Source organism: Heterodontus francisci, chromosome 17 (assembly GCF_036365525.1).
Source record: "Heterodontus francisci isolate sHetFra1 chromosome 17, sHetFra1.hap1, whole genome shotgun sequence".
Taxonomy (NCBI): domain Eukaryota; kingdom Metazoa; phylum Chordata; class Chondrichthyes; order Heterodontiformes; family Heterodontidae; genus Heterodontus; species Heterodontus francisci.
The window spans coordinates 72,276,839-72,292,103 of record NC_090387.1 but is presented as its reverse complement, the minus strand read 5'-3'; the positions used below and the strand labels follow the sequence as shown (position 1 = coordinate 72,292,103).

General features: G+C 42.4%; 1 protein-coding gene across 2 annotated transcripts in view; it reads right to left on the bottom strand.

Annotated features, from left to right (window-relative positions):
* The window catches only part of phaf1 (phagosome assembly factor 1), a 115,316-nt gene extending 100,300 nt beyond the window's left edge, over positions 1–15,016 (bottom strand). Inside the window, exons 1-2 of one of the 2 annotated variants that reach the window (XR_010976729.1) lie at positions 14,316–15,016; positions 4,246–4,328 (exon numbers count right to left, since the gene is read on the bottom strand). Coding sequence is in view for 1 of the 2 variants with exons in the window: in XM_068049657.1 (XP_067905758.1) it covers positions 4,246–4,328; positions 14,316–14,379 (147 nt within the window). In the remaining variant the exon portion in view is untranslated. The remainder of the gene's footprint in view (positions 1–4,245; positions 4,329–14,315) is intronic. The other variant, XM_068049657.1, reaches the window with a different exon arrangement.
* Positions 15,017–15,265: the final 249 nt, after the last annotated feature.

The window sequence follows — 15,265 nt, the reverse complement described above, 5'->3', positions numbered from 1 at the left end:
TTGAGGTGTTAGGAAGAGGCACTCTGAGTACACAGCGTCTGCCCTGTTCGTCAGTGTTGATACAAGTAAGTTTCTAGTCAAGGTGGCTCCAGCAATGGCAATGTTGGAGAGATGGCTGAGCTTTCCCTTGTTCAAAATGGTCATTCCCTGGTACTTACATTGTGCCAGATAAACCTGATGGAATTTTGAGGTGACAGATATAGTGGATAGGGGAAATGCAGAAGATTGGTGCAAATGGAATATCAGATGTCTTTGACAGTACCACTCAGGGAACCATTAGAGATTAAAAGGAGTAATTGAATTGGGAGAAGGATAACAAGTTATATCGAAAATTGATTGGAAGGGATGGAAGAGAAGTCACGAGCAATTTCTCCAAGTGACTGGAAGTGCTTAGCACAGTTACAAAGGGTTCTGCTCTGGGACTGCTTATGTTCAATGCGTGTATCAATGATTTGTGTATAGGGGATTAGGTGTCCATATTTAAAATTGGAAGGATAAATAATTCTGAGGACCACAGGGAAGCTACAAGAGAGTATTGAGATGGTGGAATGGGCAAAAAAGTGGCAAATGCAATCAGGAGAAGGCTGTTGTGCAGCAATTTGATTTATTTTGTGTTTAGGGTACACTGGGCAACCACCCATATTATCAGGTAGATGCCAGTGTCATAGCTGTACTCTAATAGCTTGGTTAGGGTAACAAGTAGCTCAGATGCACAAGTCTTTGGCACTATAATCAGGATGTAGTCAGGGCCCAAAGTCTTTGCTGTGTCCAATACAGTATGCAATTTCTTGATGTCATATGCAGTGAATTGAATTGACTGACATTTAACATTCGGGGTGGATGACCAAAGACAAAAGGAATTCAGTGAGATTACAAATGGAACATTCACAATTGGCTCCACTGGGCCAATCCTCAATTCTTGCAAACCACCATTCAGCCATTTGAGAGCTGTTACTAAAGTAACTTGCAATTTTCACAGACTGAACTTACGAATGCATCCAGAACAGATACAATTAGGGAAGTTATTTTCTATTTTTCCTCCCCTCCTTCAAGGAGGTACCAACTCTTGCTGTGGTACAGTTCCACCTCGGGTGCTTCACCATGCAGGCATTCTTCATTTTTGAGTGCATATAGAAAGTAATTGACTTCCGATTCCAATCCTGCCACCCATGCACACAGGCAATTTCCACCAGAAGTTGGCAAAGTGGCAGCAAGATTCAGGACTGGTGTTCCTCCTCCTTGCAGTGCTGAGGCCAATTGGAGCACCCCAATTACTGTATCAACTCTAGGGGCCATAAATACAGGATGATCACTAAATAATCCAATAAGGAATTCAGGGGAAACGTCTTTACCCAAAGAATGATTAGAATGTGGAAGTTGCTTCCACAAGGTTGAGGTGTAGGACAGATGCATTTAAGGGGAAGTTAGATAAGTACATGAAGGAGAAAAGTGGGTTATGCTGAGTTTGAAGAAGAGGGGTGGGAGCAGGCTCCTGTGGAGCAGTAACACATTAGTAAGATACAGACAATCCAAATAGAAAACGACAGTATAAGTTTAGAAGAGGTTGGAAGTATCTTCTTTACAACAGCTAGCATTTAAACCGCACCTTTAACATTGTAAAATATTCCAAGGCACTTAACAGGAGCATTAACAAAATGTGACACCAAGCCACATAAGGGGATATTGGGGCAGGTGACCAAATGTTTGGTCAAAGAGGTAGGTTTTAAGCAGCACCTTAAAAGGAGGAAGAATTTGACAATCAGAGGGATTTAGGGAGGGAATGCCAAAGCTTAGGGCCTAGGCAGCTGAAGGCACAACCATCAATGGTGAAGCGATTAAAATCGGGGACGCGCAAAAGTCCAGGATTAGAGGAGCCCAGATATCTGAGGGCTGTAGGACAATTGTAAGCTAGAGACTGGAGTGGTGAGGCCATGGAGGGATTTTAAAACAAGGATGAGAATTTTAAATTCAAGGCATTGCTGGATGGAGAACCAGTGTAGGTCAATGAGCGCAGGGTGAAAGGGACAAGGCGCGCGTTAGGTCATGGACAGAATTTTGGAACAGCTTAAGATTATGGAGGGTGGAAAAATGGGAGGCTGGCCAGGAAAACATTGGAATAGTTAGGTCAAGAGGTAAAAAGGCATGGATAAAGAGATGAGCTCAGACAGGGTTGGTGACTGGCAATGTTATGGAGGTGGACGTAAACAGTTTTGGTAACAGAATACACTTATTACATTAAAAGCCCTCCTTAAAATGCACCTCTTTCACCAAGCTCTCTCATCACCTGTCCAATCATCTTTAGTTTGGTGTTGATTTTTGTATGATTATGCATCACTTAAGTGCCTTGGATTTTTTTTCTATGTTAATTGTGCTATAACTGCAATTATTTGTTGTATCAGTCTACTGGAGCTCCTATAAACCTTTGCCAGGGTCTCTATAATCACCCACCATGCAAGAGGACTACAACTAGACAGTATTCTAAAGAAGGTGTAATATAAAGTCTTATACCAGGACTGGAAAATATTTGTCTCTTCATACACCTTGGCACTCTATTTTGCTTTCGAAATAGCAATAGGCTTTTTTGCAATAAGTTCATGTATTACATCATTGTGCCTCAACAGCCTTAGGATCACAGTCCTGGATGGTGCACACTCATGCTTGGTGTTGGTTACAAACACCTCTTGGAATGAAGAGTCATCAATAAAGTGGCAATAACATTTTGTGCATATATGAGCATATCTACATCTATTAATGCCTTGGCCATTGATTGATTAGTGCATGGAACAAAGCTTCCACGAATTGGCTTAATTGCAGATCAAATCTAGATCAGTCCCATAAACAATTCATCAGTTCGAAGTTGGGCAAGGGGCATCAGTTACCATTTTAAGCCAAGTTATGTCAAAATTATAAAATACAGATTTGTTTTTCCGAATTCAATATCAAAAGGGTTGTTCTCATCTCAGCACGTGTCTGGACACAAGGCAAATCAGGCAAGGGGAGGATTGGACTCAGCTGTTACACTCCCCCCATATCCCCCCACCCCACCTAACCCCAGCACAGTCAAAACCACCTTTCTTAGGAAGATTGGCCATTTAGACGAGGTTTTGAAGGGCAGCTTGATTGATTCTCATTATTAAAGAATGTCAAAAGCTCAAATCAAAAAATTGCTAGAAATATATAGCACAATGAGCCACAACTGAAGAGAGAAAAGTTAGCGCTTCAGTAGCCACAAAATATCTTCTCAGGCGCTGATGGAACTCACGTGTATCTTCAACATTTTCTGGTTTCATTTCAACTTTTGCGTTTTTTTTTTTAATAAGGCAAAAATCTTAACACAAACGGCTCTTCAAATGAGCGAAAAGTTTAGACAAGTTCAACTGAAAACCTACTGGGCAGTCAGCCAGCAAATTAACCACTTTCCAGCCTAATCCTTATGGAGACATGCCAGGAAAACAACCTATAAAGTAGCTTCCTTATGCTTAGCTGCTGAACTCGGACATCCTAAATGTAATTGAAAATATCAACCTTTTAAACACAAAAAAAGCAGCTTTTTCTCCTATTCAGGAAAACAATTCCATTAGTAAGGAGATATCATGGGGACAGGTCAATGAAGAATGCCTTCGCCACTAGCTCTGCTAGTCTCAAAGGTTTTCTTTTGCTTCTCATTTAATTCAGAACTGCACTTCTTACCATGCTAGATGACTGTGGCCTAATAGCATTCATCGTTCGCTTAATAACTTAACAGGGCCTTAGCAGAAGACTCAGGACAATCCCACTATAATGGCAGGACCCACTCCAACTGAAACAATCAGCACGTACATCGACCTAGGACACTACAGCTAAATCGAAAAAGGCGAGGTAACAAACTATAATCAAGTGCAATAAAGCATAAATTACCATGTGGTGCCCATCGGTCACATAAGGCTGGCAGGCATACCAATACTCTAGGTTCATCCAGACACATACAAGCAGAGACCCAGGCTGGTGAACATGGGCTAATAATCAATAACTAGAACAACCGTCGTGATAACATTACCTTTTTTCCCCTTTTAACTGCAACATACCCTTTACTGAGAGTTAAACTAACACGAAGCAAATGTTGCTCCTACAGCACATGTATAGCCACTCCAGGCGCTGCTTCACAAACCACTGACCACCTCCAGGCGCGTATCCATTGTCTCTCGAGATAAGGAGGCCCAAAAGAAAGAAAGAAAGAAGCACATGTAGAGAACTGGTCTCACTCACCTGCTCGCTGTAGAGAACCTGCACGTTTTTGATGATGCGACAGTGCTTCTGGAGAATAGCAACACCCTGAGCCAATGGCATTCCTGAAAAAGACAAACAATGTGCAAAACAATCAGTTTGTAATCAGGTCTTTCCATCAGGATACATTTTTAACTACTAGAAAGATGCTTAAAAAAATCAAGTACAAGGGCATGTTAAAATAATGTTTAACCAGAAGATAGATAGATCAGGGGGGCGGGGAGAAATAAAATATATATGATTTGGATGTGGGGACCAAATGTAATATTTCCAAGTTCATAGATGACATAAACTAGGTGGGAATGTGTGTTGTGAGGAAGATGCAAAGTGGCTTCAAGGGGATTTGGACAGTGAGTGGGCAAGAACATGGCAGATGGAATATAATGTGGAAAAATGAGAGATTACCCACTTTGGTAGGAGGAACAGATGTGCGGGGTATTTCTTAAATGCTAACAGATTAGAAAGTGTAGATATACAAAAGGGACCTGGGTTTCCTTGTCAATAAGTCACTGAAAGCTAGCATGCAGGTGCAGCAAGCAATTAAGAAGGCGAACGGTATGTTAGCCTTTATCACAACAGGATTTGAGTACAGGAGTAGTGAAGTCTTGCTTCAATGGTATAGAGCCTTGGTTAGACTGCACCTGGAGCAGTGTGTGCAGTTTTGGTCCCCTTACCTTAGGAAAGATATTATTGCCACAGAGGGAATGCAAGGAAGGTTCACCAGTCTTGTTCCCAGGATGGCGGGACTGTCCTGGGGACAGAGATTGGGGAAACTGGGCCTGTATTAGTGTCATAGAGATGATCTCATTCAAACCTACAAAATACTTAAAAGGGATAGACAGGGTACATGCAGGTAAGATGTTTCCCTTGGTTGGGGACTCTAGAACCAGGAGACAATTTCAAAATAAGGGAGAAAGCCACTTAGGAACGAGATGAGGAGAAATTTCTTTATACAGAGGGTTGTGAATCTTTGGAATTTTCTACCCCAGAGGGCTGTGGAAGCTCGCTCAGTCATCAAGTATGTTTAAAGTAAAGACTGACAGATTTCTAAATACCAATGATATTAAGGGATATGGGGATAGTGTGGGAAAAAGGCATTGAAGTGGAAGATCAGCCGTGATCGTATTGAATGGCAGAGCAGGTTCAATGGGCTGAATGGCCTACTGTTGCTCCTATGTTCATATGAAATCAACAATATCTGGCAAATCATTGCAAACTACTCACACAATCCCAGTAAACAGTTTGAACATCAGCACTGGCTGAGATCAAGGAGCTACTCAGGGTGAAATTTAAGACACACACACAAAAGGAGGACTAAAATAAATTCATGAAGAGGCCGAACAGGAAAGAGGGGAGAATTAGGTAAAAACAAAATGGCCCATGGACAGTGTTGATTACATAAGCAAAGGTTACAACACTCAAATGTTGGGTAAATTACCATAATCACACCATTTCTGAAATCAGCTTATTCACTCATTTTTGAAATACCTAACAAATGGCGTAATCAAATTAAAAGCACTGTTAACAGATTTAACAATACAAATAGAATATTCACCTGATACTGGATAAGGGCAATCAGATGTCATTATTTTAACTTTTGAGGGTTATCAGTGAACAATGGCTGTTGAGGAATGTTGAACATTCAGGTTGCATACAGAGCAGTTAGATGCAGACTGAAGCTCTCTGCATTCTGCCCAACAATGTTCCTTAACCCCCAAGTTCAGAATGGCATCCACTGCTGCAAACATTTTCATTTTCCACACCAGCTCAGCTTAGTCAGCAGGACTCAATTTAATGCCAATGTCTAAATGTCTAATGCTCCGTATTGTGGACTCACCTATAAAGGAGCAAGACAGCATGCAACAACTCACCTCTGGAAGAGGGATAACTTTCATTCCATGAGTCTGAATACTAATCCACATGTCTCAGATGAGAGTAAACTAGCCAGCAATATAAAAACAGATTGTAAGAGTTTTTATAAGTACATAAAACGGAAGAGAGTAGTTAAAGCAGACGTTGGTCCCTTTTCCAGAGGCAGGATAAAATAATCATGGGGAATGAGGAAATGGCAGATGCATTAACAAATATTTTGTGCCTGTCTTCACAGTAAAAGACACAAGTTCCATACCAGAAATAGGTAGTAACCTAGGGGCTAAAAAGAGTGAGGAAATTCAGGAAATTGATATCAGCCAAAAAAAAAGGTATTGGAGAAACTTGAGGGACTAAAATCTGACAAGTCCCCGGGACCAGATGACCTACATCCTAGGGTTTTAAAAGAGACAGCTGCAGAGATAGTGGATGCACTGGCTATGATTTTCCAGAATTCCTTGGATTCAGGAATGGTCCTGTCAGATTGGAAGATGGCAAATGTTACACCGCTTTTCAAGAAAGGAGGGAGAGAGAAAACAGGGAACTACAGGCCGATCAGTCACTGGGAAGAAGCTGGAAACTATGATTAAAGTAGTCTTAACATTGCACTTGGAAAAGCAGAGTATGATTAAAACAAGTCAGCCTGGTTATACTAAAGGGAGATGCTGTTCGACAAATTTATTAGTTTTTTGAGGATGTAACTAGTAGGATAGATAAAAGGAAACCAGTAGATGTTGTATGCCTGGATTTTCAAAAGACATTCGATAAGGTGCCAAATAAAATAATAGACAGGATAAGGGTTCATGGTGTGGGGGTAATATATTAGCGTGGATAGAGGATTGGTTAACAGACAGGAAGCAGAGTGGGCATAAATGGGGCATTTTTTTAGTTGGCAGGCAGTGAATAGTGGGGTGCCGCAAGGATCAGTGCTGGGGCCGCAGCTATTTACAATCTATGTTCATGACTTGGATGAAGAGACAGAGTAATGTATCTAGGTTTGCTGACAGTACAAAGTTCAGTGGAAAGGTAAGCTCTGGGGAGGACGTAGAGAGGCTGCAAAGAGATATAGACAGGTTAAGTGAGTGGGCAACAAGATGGCAAACGGAGTATAACGTAGGGAAGTGTAAAATTGTTCATTTTGGTCGTAAAAATAGAAAAGCAGAATATTTTTTTTTAAAAAGGTGTGAAACTGGTAAGTGATGATCAGAAAGACTTGAGTACTCGTACAAGGAACACACAAAGTTAACATGCAGGTGCAGCAGGCTATTAGGAAGACAAATGGCATGTTGGCCTTTATTGCAAGGGGATTGGAGTACAGGAATAAAGAAGTCTTACTAAAATTGTACAGGGCTTTGTTGAGACCACACCTGGAATACTGTGTGCAGTTTTGGTCTCCACATTTAAGAAAGGATATACTTGCACTGGAGGCAGTGCAGCGAAGATTTACTAGATTGGCCCGAGATGAGGGGATTGTCCTATGATGAGGCGCTGAGTAAATTGGGTCTATATTCTCTGGAGTTTAGAAGAATGAGGGACGATCTAATTGAGACATACAACATTCTGAAAGGGTTTGATAGGTAGAAGCGGAGAGATGGTTCCCGCTGGTTTGGGAATGTAGAACACAGGGACAGTGTCTCAGGATAAGAGGCCAATCATTCAGGATTGAGATGAGGAGAAATTACTACACTGAAAGGGTTGTGAATCTTTGGAATTCTCTGGCCCAGAGGGTTGTGGATGCTCCATCATTGAATATATTTAAGGCTGGGATAGGTAGATGTTTGATGTTGCAGGGAATCAAAGGATATGGCGAGTGGGCAGGAAAGTGGAACTGAAGCCCAAGATCAGCCATGATCATATTGAATGGCAGAGTAGGCACGATGGGCCATATAGTCTGCTTCTGCTCCTATTTCATGAGTTCATGAAAGGACAGTGTGCAAACTATATCCCCCAGCCCCCCAACTGAGTTTTTAACCTTTTGTCCCTCCATTACCTTCCTCCCTTTTCCATCCACTCCTCATTTCTATGGTACAGCTCCACAGACAATGGTCACCTTCCAGCATCTCTCACATGTACTCATTATACACCTATGAGCTGATCACGTCCTTTCAGTCAGGCCTCACCCTACTGTGACTCATCATCCACACATGCATTCTCAATGGGGTTTTGCTGCATTACAACCAGGAGCTGTAATTGCAGCTGATTCTTTTCCTCCTTCCTAGCACAGGGTATTAGGCCAAATGTAGCATCCCCACTGCTGTCCCATCTGAGATCAGCTAACTTAGCATGGTTTAGGGATTAATCTTGGTGACAGCCATCTGAGAATTTAAAAAGAGAAACAATACTGCTACAGATGAGAGCTTCTCTTGAAATTTAAACCCAACAAACACACAAGTCATCGCACATGGGCTACGACACACTGCGAATTACTGCTCACAATGTTTAACATAGCAAGTGCACAATCATACGTACATCATTACATTTTGGGTTATAATTCAGGGCTCCATTTGCCATTAATCAATAAAAAGCAAATATAATTGAAAACAGAACTTCATTTACCTCTAATAGGATATGATTAGAGACATTTCCCTGAGACTCACAACTGACGTGAATGGAATTGTAACTATAAAAAAAAAAACAGCTCCATAGCAGGAGTAAGAACTAAAGCATTGTTGCTCAGGGCAATAGCATGTAAGGATGCAGCTTTCATTCCCGCTCCGTTCAGACTTCAAAGTTCTACAAAACCCTGTTCAAAGGACAAAGGAGAGAGCTGAGTAAAGGTTCCTCCCAGGTGGGGGCTGGGGGTCGGGGGGGGGGGGGAAATACAGGAGGAGTGTAGCCAGGGTGGTAACTTCATTGTGGCAGCTGGCCAAAGCTGTGCATTTCCAACACTTAAAAAGTCCACTCATTTGTATCAGACAAAAGACATATCAATTGTAGGTTCGCATTAATTGCAATCCGAAAATTGGCGATTATAGCATCTAAATACTCCATTTATTATGGGCAGAATCAGCTGCATTCACTCATCTGCGATATCATATGCGTGAAGTACGAGAAACACATGTGTGCGTTTTAAAAATACACTGGGATCCTGCAATAGAACGCGTTTACGGGGTCCACGTCACAAAACCGCATCATAGACGAGACCGTTAAAATGAAAAGGTCCTTTCAAAAGCACCAAGCCAGTAGCCAGAATAAAAAACAAAATGAAGACATTCAAATAAATTAAATTTTATTTCTTCTGATAACAAATTTGAATATACACATTTGTTATTGGTCATTATTGAATGGATGGACACCTGTTGAATCAGTTATTTTTACCTGTTCACATTTATTCCTCACCTCTGCTAGACGTAGGAGGTTCTGAAGTTGTGTCACACTTAGTTGATTTTTTGTTGGCTTCCAACCATCTCAGCAATTCTTGGTAGTGGATGACTGTATGGGATGAATGGCAGTGGCTCGGTCTCAGCGGTAGCAGCACCATTATCTTCAGTTTGCTGGATATCTTGATGGTTTGGATCTGTTACACTGGCCAATATTTGATTATATGCCATCAACTTGTTGGCAATTTCTTGGGCATCAACATTCCGCCATGCATTGATGTCATAAGCATCTAATTCAGCTCCAAGTATTGACCTGGCGTTGTTTAGATCATGGGTACTGAATCCTTCATAATCCATAATTCTCTTCTTGAGGTATTTCTTCAGTGAAGCCTTTGAAATCCTCCATGTTGTCACTGTTTAGAATGCAGCGTCGAGGGCACATCTCCAAGGGTTTCGATACAGTTGACCACTTCTTGATAGTCACAGCTGCATATGTAGATTCCCTCTTTTATGTTGAGTTTCTTCAGCCACGTTATCACATCTTCCTTACCGTCCATCATTCTCAATCAGTTCTCTTCTGTAGTTATATTTGAAGGTCGACAAGATGCCTTAGTCAAGGAGTTGAATCTTTGGCATCGTGTTGTTCGGTAGATACACTCATTTGATGTTCCCATCTCATGTTACCAGGTTCTCTAGGGGTGGTGTGCAGGGCAGTTATCAAGCAGCAAGATGGCCTTCTTCAACAGTTTGTTCTGTTGGAGACATTTAGCTCCACCATGAATTTGAGTCAGTCTTTGAAAATTGATGAAGTCATCCAGGCTACTTGAGTATTGACGTGGTAGTAATTTTAGATTTAGATGATGGAAGCAGCTTGGTTTGGCAAATTTTCCGATGACGAGCAGAGTCAGTTTATTTTGTTGTAGCAAAGGAGGACCGCCAACTTGTTTTTACCTGTTTAAATTCGGATGTTATGTTGGTGTCATTTCTTGTTGCTAGTGTCTTCTCTGGTAACATTTATAGTACAGGGCCATCTCATCACAACTGTAGATTTGTTCTTCGATGTATCCTCCTTCATGTAAAAATCATCTTTAATTCAGCAGGAAATGATGTTGCATCTGGCTTATCTGTGGACTGTTGTTCTCCACTTACGGTACCTTGTGAAATGCCATGGTTGGGTCTTGAATCTTGCTAACCATCCTTTGCTAACAAAGGATTGGTATTTCATTCATTTGGTGGCAACATTTCTTAGCCTGAGTTTGAACAATAGGACCAGAAATGGGTATGCCCTCAGCTCTCTGCTGGATGAACCACACGTACACGCCCTTGTCGAGAGGTATGTTGTCACCATTTCGGACTTTCCTTCTTGCTTGACCACTTTCATCCGCTGACGCCCTTCTCAACTTCCCTTCATCTCTAAGTCACCCACAAAGCATTTATTCAGCGAACCCCATTCTCTGGAAAACAGATGCTTGCATAGCACCTTCCCTGATCTGGGTGATGATTTTCTGCTTCTCGGCAATCATTTGTGGCATTTATACTTCAATGTTGTGAAATGTGCTATGAAATGATAAATTTACACAATTTTTGGGATGCATGCTGGACCTGCATTATACAGCATTCCACACTATAGTAGACTGTTATCGTGAGGTCTCAGTGTACATTTATATTTAACAAAAACACTTCATGTACAATTATTCCATGTGTTTGGCCTTTTAAATGGTTGTCCTTCGCTGGTCCTTCAGTTTAATGATACTTGTGGCCAGGGTGAGGTTGCCACTGTGGAGCTTGGGATCCTTGGTCAGGTCTAGAGTGCAGCAGTAAGGAATTTCTGGTGCTGATGGGTGATGAGAACATTATTATTCTGCCTCTTTGCTATGGTTAGTGGACCATATTCTCTATTGGCAGCAGCACCCAATCATGCCCGGAAATAACCAAGGCGCTGACTATTTTGGAATGGTGCAGATGGAGCAGTGGGTACGCTGCAGGTGAGTGGAGAGAAGCAGGGTTGTGCTGACCAGTTACCTGAAGTCAGATATCAGCAGCAGGCTGTGAGGATGCAGGACAGCATCACCAACAGATCCATAAATTGTGTATGTTTTATGCAGGCCATCGTTCTTAACAGGCAAATCATGTTCACACGAACCTGCCTGATATAAGCAGTGGGAAACGTATTAGGAGATGGAGCATGCAGCCTGTCAATCTTAACAGCAAAGGCACTATGCCAGGCAGAATTTGAGAGAAAAAAAAAATCAATAATAAAAAGATAAAAAATCCAGTTGGCTTACTGCACTAGAATAACATTTAATGGGTGTCAGAGCTATATAATTCTATAAGCCTATCAGAAGAACTGCTGATAATTTTATGGATTGCAATGATTTCCCTTCCAAACTTTACAAAAGGGTAACAGCATAAAGCAGGAGCACCACGTGCAACACTATGAGACCAGTGCCTGAAAAATCTGGCAATACGTAGCATTTCACAAATCACAGTATCTACAAAGGTTCTATTTTACTTACAAATGTTGCTTTGTTTCTAAACAGTGGATCCTAGGGCTGCACATTTCAGCTAACTAATGGTTTAATCGCAACCCCTCCATCCATCCTAAAAGTACCTCAAAGCCAGATGTTTATAAATAGGGAAACAATACTTTGTTCCATGCTCAATGTACAGCAGAACATTTAAGCGTTTTGAGCAAACAGGAGTACAATGCCGCAAGGGATTGTTAAAACAAAGGGTGGTACTAAAGGTAAGAGTCCAGATCCCATGTTTTTGTAGATGGGTTTGCCAGATACAACAACATTTTTGAACAAGAAACTAGATTGGAGCACACACTGTTTGCTATAAACGGTCACACATCCCCAGTGAGAAATTATTTTAAAACAAGTTTTCTTAACTCCGCAAACAAATTGTTTACTAAAATGAGGTGAATACATGTTTATCAATTCAAGCCACTATTGCACAATCCCAACCAGCTAATTTAACAGCTGCACTGAAAATACTGTGCGTATGTGGCACTTTCATTTCCTTCCTAGTACCACATATTATTAGAGAGGGTGGACACCATCACACAGGGAAAATATATTCATTCGTTCAGCCAGCTCCAAGCAGAGTTCACAGATCAGCACTGAAAAAAACCAAATATCTTCAACAATAACTTGCATTTAAAGAGCACTTTTAAGGTCAGAAAACATCCCAAGGCACTTCGCAGCAGGATTAACAAAATTTGACACCTAACCACACAAAGACTTATTAGAACAAGTTAGAAAAAAAAACTTGGTCAGTGGTAGGTTTTAAACAGCATCTTAAGAGGTGGGAGAGGTGGAGAAGTATAGGGAGAGACTTCCAGGGTTTTGGGCCTAGACAGCTGGAGGTAAGACCGCTAATGGCAAAGCAATGAAAATCAGAGAAGCGCAAGAAGCAAGGATTGGAAAGTGCAGAGCTCAAGGAGGTTATGGTACTCGAGGTGGTTACGAATACGGAGAACCATGGAAGGATTTGAAAACAAGGATGAGAATTTTAAAATTGAGGCATTGCCAGACTGGAAGTCAATGCAGGTTGGTAAGCAGAGGGATGATAGGTAGATGGGACCTGGTGAGAGTCAAGAGTTCAGCACAGATAACTGAAAGGACAGCAAGCTACATAAAATCATTGATCTGCATTGAGGAAAAGCTTGGAAATTTTCAGCTTTAACACCAACACACCTCATACTCAGCTAACCAGGCACTGTGATGGCCTAAAATGGACACTGGCAGAACATGATGATACCTGCTCCTGTGATTGCACTTGAAACCACTGTGCCAAGTTGCACTATGACCCACATGAATGTGCAGATTTTTATACTTGAAATTCTGTGTATGACAAATTCTTAACAAGAGATCCCACTTCACAAACAGGTCACAATTTTGTTCACTTCCTGATTCAAGTGCGCAAATAATCATCTGAATGAGCATTCCAATTTCCCTGGAGACGCGCCCTCATCTAATTTTCGAAAGATAAATGCATTTCTGATGTGGATTGAATGTCAGATAACAGCACAGAAGCCAAGATGAAGATATCACTTAAATACGTGGCTACGCACACGCCTCGTAAGAAGTGAATTACACTAAACACCAGCATCAGGAATGCTACGCGAACTCAGCACAACGGGGATAATTTAAGACTATCCTATCACACTTACAGGAATTTAAGTACTTAACAGAAATTAATTATTGGTAAATTAGTGGAAAACAGGCATCTCTCTAAGCGGCAGGGCTTATATCCAGTCCACCAAGAACTTGCATTATTCTCCTCGGGAAGAGGGCTTGTTTAAAAGAGGAATCTGTATAAACTTACACTTGCCCACTCTTTAGGGAGGTCCAGCTAACTGCCTGGAATAACCTCCTAAAGAGTGCTGCCCAGGTAGGTGCAGCCAGTCTTATGCTGGCTTGTTCCTTAGAATAGATCTAGCAAGAAGTCAAGTCTTGCGTTACAACAGCCTAGTGAAGATTTTTTAAATATTTACATCCATATACCGAGGATCAATTAAAAACTACTTCTTATACCACACAGGGACAATACTCCCCTCCCCATTCCTCAACGGGACATTAGTAGCCGCCACGACGCCTCCCCCGGGACGATATCTCACCCCCACCTTTGTCCACCAAGACAATATCACTCACTCCTTCCCTCTCACCATATACTTTACAGGAACAATCGCTCAATACCACGCTATCTCCATATATCTCACAGGAACAATATGACTCCTTCTCTCCATATGCTTCAAAGGGATGATATCCCCTTGTCTTCTACCCACCCTCTCGTTAGATACAGCTCACAGGGACAAAGCATTCATCCTTTCAACGTACAAAATTCCGTTGTATTTACCTAAAGCGAATTCCCATCGTTCGTTCCCCAGAGACCGCTCGGGCACTACTTCCAGATCCAGCATTGGCCCGGCTACAGGCGAGGAGGCGGGTGGATCCGGGCTCGGGGTCTGCGCCAGGCCCGTGTGTCTTGGTGGAGGAAGCGGCTGCCGCTGTGCCCCGGGTAAAGAGACCCGGGGGCCGCTGTGTCCCGGGTACAGGAGCCCGGGAGCTGCTGTGTCCCGGGTATAAATGGTCGGGTGCCGTTCCGTCCCGGGTAGAAGGAGCCGGGTGCCACTGCGTCCCGGGTTTAAGGGGGCGGGGAAGATAGCTCCGTGTCTCAATGATAAACGGTCGAAGTATCTCGGTGACAGAGGAGCGAGCGCTGATGTTTTCCAAGTCTAAGGGCCGTTGGCTTGTTCTCAACACCAAACAATAACAGCCACCTCTTCCATCACCATCAGCTGATTATACAATACCACTTCCGCCCGAACAGCTTCCGGGTTGCACTCATACCTCCACATACAAACTCAGGTTTGTGGCTGTAGGGCTCCTCTTGATCAGTTTAATGATCAGTTTTTATTATTAGTTGTTAGTCATGACGGAGGTAACGAATACTGGGGCTGTATACCGGCAAATGTTGTCCGCCTCCTCAGAACGTCTGGTGCCCAATCGGCGGAGGTGCCCCAACCCCCGTCACATGATCAGCTGAAGCCGGAGCGTGTGGGTTCCCTGATCACGTGTCTGGGAGGGGGTTGGGGAACGGATGTGGCATTTGTCATCACGCGATCTGAGGCAGGCGGGGGAGGGATTCAAGGACCTGTGTTGCCGTGGTTACCATTCATGCAAACCTCGTGACTGGAGTGACCCGGCCTAGTTTCGTCAAACTAATGAAATATTTTGCAAGCGGATCTTGGATCATTTCAAACAGGATTCTCTAGATTAGAGCATCTGCAACTGAACAAACTTTCT